The 7,068-nt window shown below is 38.6% G+C and overlaps 1 protein-coding gene across 2 annotated transcripts; it reads right to left on the bottom strand.

Annotated features, from left to right (window-relative positions):
• Positions 1-240: 240 nt before the first annotated feature.
• On the bottom strand, positions 241-5,337 carry LOC147515446 (RNA polymerase II C-terminal domain phosphatase-like 3). Of its 2 annotated transcripts, XM_086587594.1 has the most exons (8): positions 5,128-5,337; positions 4,031-5,032; positions 3,767-3,913; positions 3,392-3,660; positions 3,171-3,282; positions 2,812-3,069; positions 2,666-2,712; positions 241-2,574 (listed from the first exon to the last, which is right to left on the bottom strand). In XM_086587594.1, exons 2-8 carry the CDS (start codon positions 4,670-4,672, stop codon positions 2,517-2,519), a joined length of 1,533 nt encoding a protein of 510 aa, XP_086443720.1. In that variant the 5' UTR covers positions 4,673-5,032; positions 5,128-5,337; the 3' UTR covers positions 241-2,516. The 2 variants fall into 2 exon arrangements, with proteins under 2 accessions (XP_086443720.1, XP_086443711.1); XM_086587585.1 differs by having other exon boundaries at positions 4,031-5,337.
• Positions 5,338-7,068: the final 1,731 nt, after the last annotated feature.

Raw genomic sequence — 7,068 nt, 5'->3', positions numbered from 1 at the left:
TTCTATTATTTATTTTCAAGTTTAACAAAAGAATTGAGATTAAGGCAAATACTTTCGGGTGGACTCGAAGCTGCGGATAGATCAGCAGATAACTTGGGCAGATGAACAAATTATTGTTAATATATAGAAGATGAGCAGCACAATTCGATTGCTAATAGAATTTGTTATCTATTTGTCCGTTAAACCCCTATTTGCCTTATGCTCCCCACTACATCTTAGCCGCTCCACTCATCACCAAGTGTTTTTGAGTTTGGATGCCCACATTTTTTAAGGTATCAAGAGCTTAAATTCTCTACTGAGTAGAGGTTTGATATTGGAGAAATTAGGTTTTTGCCGGCGGATGGCCGGACCACATGGCATAATTTGATTGGTTTGATTTGTTGTCAAGGTGAAACGGTTATTTATGAAGATTGGGCTTGCAGTTAGGTTTAGGGAGATTGATGTTGTGAAAGAGATTAAATAAAAGAGCGAATTTTTATGTGTGGATTGAATCCAATTGTTGCTTCTGCCAATTGTTAATCCGCATTATTATCTTGATGGAATACGCGCGAGGTCTAATTTTGATCCAGATCCTTAGTACTCATGATGAATCTAATGAAGTGGAGGATGGCTTGAGAAATGTTCAATAAGCATGCCTTGATGTTGAAATGTTTTTAGATGGAGTAGATGGAAACTGACAGCTTTAACAGCGAACCAAGATGAAAGAGCCTAAGGGGTGGCGTTGGGTTCAAGATCAGAACGGTCTAGTATGTTTGCTGTTGCACCTCCTAAGGACTTCGTTATAAGCTTTTGCTAGTAAAGCAACCTGTAGGATGGAGTTTCCATTTGATTTTTCCAGTTTTGATCAACGTACATCAGTAGACAGTAATTCTGCTAGATTGAGCTGAAATTTTTCCATCTTGACCCAGTGTTATTTTGCTTTCTTAGTACATGTTTACCTTTAGCTGAAATTCTATTTCACAGTAAGTCATAAAACCATGAGGTACAGGTTACATGCTACATGCTACATTCTTTTATTCTTTTTCATTGATCACGATTTGGAAGAGAAAGTGGAACTGATAGTATGCCCTGCACGGCTGCACATGAAAATTCGGGATAGTTTTCATAAACGAGCAAATTTTCCCCACACACCAAGAGGGTGATGTCATACTTGAATCGAGAGATTCTAGAGTAAACCTTTCATCACTGAACAAATTGTTATCTACTGAACAAATTTATATCTTCCCTGGTTAGGTACTCCTCAGTACTCCTCAGGGATCTCCAAAGTTGTCGGATGAACGGATGCTTGCCTTCAAACACATTCATCACACTTTTGATATTGCTCGTTGAATCCAGCTGCAGCTGTATGCACTTCTCTCAATCTCCCCAAGTAGATGTGATCAGAAATGCAACGAGTTCATTGTGATTTTCATTGTTTCGATTGTACACCTTGGAAAATCTAAGTGTGAATAGAAAGTAGTCCTATATATGGAAGATGATGTACTTAAACAATTTTAAGAAGTTGGTATAGTCGTACTCGTACACATTTTGGAATCGAAGTTGGATATGAAAGGTTCAAACCCACTCCCCAACAAAATAGACACAGGAATATATTGAATATTCTATGATCTATGATTGGGCCTTGAGGGTCCTGGACTTGTATGGTTGGGACTTAGTTTTTATTTTCGGATTTCTCAGACCGTTTACTTTTTGGATAACTGCCATGGAACAGACATGGTGGCTATTTGAAGAGACACTTTCGTTTTATTTAAACTCTTGTTTTGTTCATTCAAAGTAAGTTTTGAGATATATCTCGATATCTCTAAGTAGAGAAATAATTTTTGAGAGTGACAAAAATGTGCATGTCTTTTCTTCTTGTTGATTTATGAAGTTTCATTGAGAGTACAAAAATCCATTAAAAGGTTTGCTAACGCTTTGAAGTTGTGGTGCTATGATTTCGAAGTAACTGATTGTTGTATCCTGGGAAAGCACCTGAAGAACTATGAGCACTCGAACAGGGGTGAAATTCATCTTTAGGACATTGCATTTGCAATCCTCAATCATGAAGAGTAATTTATTTTATTGTTATTTGTTTTATTCTATAAAACACCATCTTCTTTATTCGTACTGTTATCTATAAAGTTTTGTTTTGTTTAATTTTTTCCATATTGTTGAAGTGTGGTTCCAACACAAACCACTTTGGAAGATGGTCACTTCCCAAATTCAGTAACAACAGCAGTGGCGTTAGATTCAATATGATATCAAACCAACCCCTATTAATTGTATTTTCTACATTCATGTAGCGCACATTTGATCTTCTACTGTTGGTTGCTGATTCAAGTCCCTTACGACACATACAAAATCGGCTAGAATCTGCTTCTAGAATTTCTGAAAACAACTGTCAACCTGCACTATGCCCCCCCCACCCCGATAATCCATCACAATATGTCTTGACTGTATTCTACTAGCATGTTTTTCGAGGATGCTATTCTATAAGTGTGAGTTCGTTTAGCTGGTAGAGAGATTTTTTGAATGATTTATAATGGAAAATCATTTTCTTTGGCCCTTCGGTACAGGAAACTAGATGCCTCTATCCTGTTGGACAAAGCCTGTCTGTTAGTCCATATATTAGAAGCATCAATACTCCTATATCATGACCCCAATTGCAAAAGAATAAGGTTCTTACCATCTTCGTCTGACCACGTATTTTCCATCCGACAGAGCCTTCTTAACCTGGTTTAGAAGAAAAATAAGTTAAAGATTCGGTTACTGTTCATTCTAATGGGATGGAGATGAACTCAAGTACTCAATATGTGATTGGATCAATGATACCTTAGTTGTTCTACCAGAACAGGCAACAACATGTGTGACATCTTGATCCATCTGTAGGATACATACTGCACCGAATTGTTCAGCCAACTGCCAGAGTGGGTGTTTCTCGGGATGGGATTCATCAAATCGAAATAGGCCGCTGAAAACTATACGACAACCAGCCAAAGCATTTTGTTTTTCCACAGACAATATGTTCCTAACATCGACATGGTTCAAAAATGGCCCTAGAAAGAAGTGTTGGTGGACATTTATAAGAACCTGTCCAATGTAACACCATGAGTCGAACTATAGAGGACTAAATCTATATCAAATGAACCTTAGCATATACAATTAAACTTAAAAAGAGCTAGCTAGCTTACCTCTAGAGAAGATGCCAGTGTTCCATCTTCCTCTCGCTCATCACGATCCAACTTTAGCAATTGCTGAGGTTTGTGTCCGCTGTGGGGAACTTTTCCAGGGAAATATATATACCTGCAACATATATAAAACAACTTAACCGTAGAAAAGAGGTGAAAGTGTGAAACCAATAAAGAAAATGATTACGAAGAGAAAGATAGATGAGAAACAAAGAGTAACGAACCTCTCCACAACAATCAAATTGCGTTTCATGTGAGGCCAATCATCTTCAGAATCATCCAAGATCAGAATAGCTGATGCCATACCCTTGACATCATCCAAATTCTTAAACTTAGCCAATTCATTGTTGCCGCCCATAATGTCATGATCCTCTCCTCCACTAATAACTCGCCCAGCAAATAATGCTCCACTAGGATCTAACAAATTTGCTATACCAGTAGCAAACTTCTTATTCCTCAACGTGTAGAGATGAAGCTCAAAAAGTTTACTAGCCTAGTAAACATTCAAAAGACGACAATACTTTAGTTCATACTATCGTTGGCTTTCAATGATGAATTATTCAATTATTCAAGATTATAACTAGAAGCATAATTATTACCTTTTCCAGAAAATTCCAAATTCCTGGTCTCAACTTGATCCACATATCAGCTTCAGAAAGGTGAAAGAGGTGTCTCTGTTTCTTTTTACAATCTCGCTCTTCCTTCCCCTTTAACTTTGCGTAGGAAGGGACATTTAAATCAAGTATCTGCAGAGAGAAATCGCAGATACACAAAATGAAACCACTGCACAGAACTCCTATTTAGCACAAGTTGCATGCAATAGATTGTCTTACGCATTGACATATTAACATATTTTGTAATACCGTTGCAGAATGAAGAAGTGTGTGATCAAGATCCAAGACAAGGCTGAGCTTTCTTGCTGCAAACATTGCGTTTTGTTCTTCTATTCTACTTGCCCTCTCTCTTCGGATGTCAGCTTTTTCATGATCATTGTATCCTTCAATCACATGTGTAATATCTCCCCATGCGTTCTGTGTTTGAAGTGTCCCCATTTTGTCTCCTTCGGGCATCAAATCAGTCCCAGTACTTCTCTGATCATTGATGTCTCTCATTTTAGCTCTTACATCTGCGTTACACGAATTAATTTGGATCGACTCAGAAGAGGCAATCCTGGTACCTGTGTAAGGCAAACTAGTAGCTTCTGAAGCATAGACTTTCTGTCCAACACATTTCAGTTGTTTAGTGAACTTCCAAGCAATATCTGGTGTGGGAACAAGTTCCGAATTTGATATCAAAGGCAACTTAATTTGATGTCGGAAAGCTGGAATATCAGACCTATTAATTTGGACAGACTCAGAAGAGGCAATCCTGGTACCTGTGTAAGGCAGCGTAGTTGCTTCTGAAGCAGAGAATTTCTGTCCAACACATTTCAGTTGCTTAGTGAACTTCCAAGCAATATCTGGTGTGGGAATACATTCAGAATTTGATATCTCAGGCAACTTCATTTGATGTTGGAAAGTTGGAATATCAGATGTATTAATTTGGGCTGACTCAGAAGAGGCAATCCTGGTACTTGTGTAAGACAAAGTAGTTGCTTCTGAAGCAGAGAATTTCTGTCCAACACATTTCAGTTGCTTAGTGAATTTCCAAGCAATATCTGGTGTGGGAACACATTCAGAATTTGATATCTCAGGCAACTTCACTTGATGTCGGACAGCTGGAATATCATCATTGCCTCCAGGGATTGTTCCTGTAGTGTTGATCTTTTCATGTCCTGAATTATCATTTTGTTCAAATGTAGCTTCATAGAGCTTGCGACGAGGATCAAGGGGTTTTAAGCAGAACTTTTTCGATAGTGGTTGTTCCTACGGATAAAAACATATGGTCAGTGTGAGAAAGAAACTTAGAACAAACAGACTATCAAGCTATGAAAAGAAAATCTAATTTGGGGGTTTCTTACAATTTGATACCAGTATACCACAGACCTAGCTCTTTCCCGTCAGTCTCCAACCCTTGTCCTTGATGCTGACAGGCTTTGAACCAGGTCTGTGGTATCCGTTGCTGTTGGTATATAGTATGTGATTCTCTTCTTTTTTTGTCCAACACTTTACCTCATGCTGGCCAGTATTAACACCCATATCTCTGGTGTATTTTAATTAATTAGTGCATATGATGGTATACTTTATTCTCATTGTATATCTTATAATATGTTATATATATATATGCATGATGACCTGGATCCCTTGTAATTATAGATGTATACATATTATGTAGAATGGGAATCGATCTCATGCATGCACTGTGATGCTTACCTGTGTTGTTGGCACTAAATCATTATGTGTTCCTGCGGACTTCTGCTCATTTGCTGAAGACTTCGAAAGAGAAACTTGTAGTAAGGGGTCTGCCACTATGGCACTTGTGCTAGAAGGTTTCTTGCTTGCAACAAGTTGCTGAATATCTGCGCTCTGTTTCTGTTGGTCCATCATTAATGAAATCGGCATGGTTGAGTTTGTGACAGCCTTCTGCAATGCTGTAGGAAATAAGAAACCTGTATTGCTGATACAGGAATCTGTCAGCTGCTGATCCCCTAGGCTGGGGAACCCCATTCTTTGTCTTTTAAATGAATGCGGATCACAGGCAGACTCTTCATTAATCCTGTATTTCCTTGAACAAATAATTCCTTCAATGTCTTCACGTCTAAGTTGGTTATAGTCAACTGATTGAAGAAGTTGGTTATAATCAACAGCAGTCATTTTGGAGCTAAAGCTTTGGAGCCAAGGATCTCTGTTCTGTTGAGTAGCACTCAAAGAACTCAAGCCAGAAACCAACTGTCCAACCCTTTTAGCAGGAAGCTGTTCTTGTACACTTGAACTACCCACATACCGATGTGCAATCGTATCTACACGTTGCATTGCAGCTGGGTGTGGGAGCGGATGGCTTGAACATGTCTGGCGATAGGCATAAACAGATTTTAAGGTGCTTTCATAAGGATGCAATATTGTTGCATCTTCCCTTCTATGTGATGACCAGGTAGAAGCCAGTTCTTCATCAGTTGCAACGTCTCCAGTACTAGCACAATATGGCCTAGGATAGAACATCTCCGAAGTGATCAAGCTATTAGGATACATTATTTCACCTGAAAACCTTAGCTGATTTGAATTCACCTCAGTATTCGTCCATTTTTGTTTCCCTTTATCCATGGTACTAATGATCGATGAAACAGCAGATGAGCCAAAAGATGGTATCTGAAAAGAAACACATAGCAAGTTCATATATTTACTGGAAAATGTACTTAACTATTTTAACTGAACGTCTGTGTCAACTCTAGTGAACATATATAAACGCGCTAAGCTCTTACAAGCGGAAAAGAAAAAAAATGAATGGGATTAAGTGCATTTAATTTGAAAAATCGTGGTTTTGTTAATATTTTGGTAGATACCGATTAAGCATATATACATCTGGCAGAATGTCATGCATATATAAAAAAAATTAACGTTTGATCGATTTATCACTTTGTGCCCCAAACTAGTTTTTCGAGCAATTTGGGCCATCAACTTTTTCGACATTTGACTTTTGGGCCACCGGTATGTTTCTTCAACAGAATGTGCTTATGTGTGCAACCGGATGTCAATGTGATGTGGCGCTGAGTCGACATCTTTCCACGTGGTATCATCTTGGGCCATTAAGACTTACCTAATCTACCGACTGATGTTTAATTAAATCTCCATTTTCTTCCTCCCAACCTCTAAATCATGGACGCACCTCTTAATAGGCTGTGTCGCGTCGGACGTGGATGCGGCATGGACGCGCGTCCGATGTGGTCAACATGGTCAAGACGCAGTCAACTAAACCGGACAAGACGTGGTCAACAAGGTCAGGATGCGGATTTTGACCTAAAAAA

This window comes from Coptis chinensis, chromosome 2, assembly GCF_015680905.1.
Source record: "Coptis chinensis isolate HL-2020 chromosome 2, ASM1568090v1, whole genome shotgun sequence".
Taxonomy (NCBI): Eukaryota; Viridiplantae; Streptophyta; class Magnoliopsida; order Ranunculales; family Ranunculaceae; genus Coptis; species Coptis chinensis.
Note: the sequence above shows the minus strand (reverse complement) of the source record. Positions and strands in the feature narration are given on the sequence as shown.

Bases quoted from the DNA above. Each gene is read 5' to 3' on its own strand.
- LOC147515446 (XM_086587585.1), bottom strand. From the start codon at position 4,672: ATGAAGTTGCCTGAGATATCAAATTCTGAATGTATTCCCACACCAGAT. The intron at 3,914-4,030 runs GTATTACAAAAT...TTCTCTCTGCAG, and splicing joins CACTTCTTCATTCTGCAACG to ATACTTGATTTAAATGTCCC. The intron at 3,070-3,170 runs GTAAGCTAGCTA...TACATTGGACAG, and splicing joins CACTGGCATCTTCTCTAGAG to GTTCTTATAAATGTCCACCA.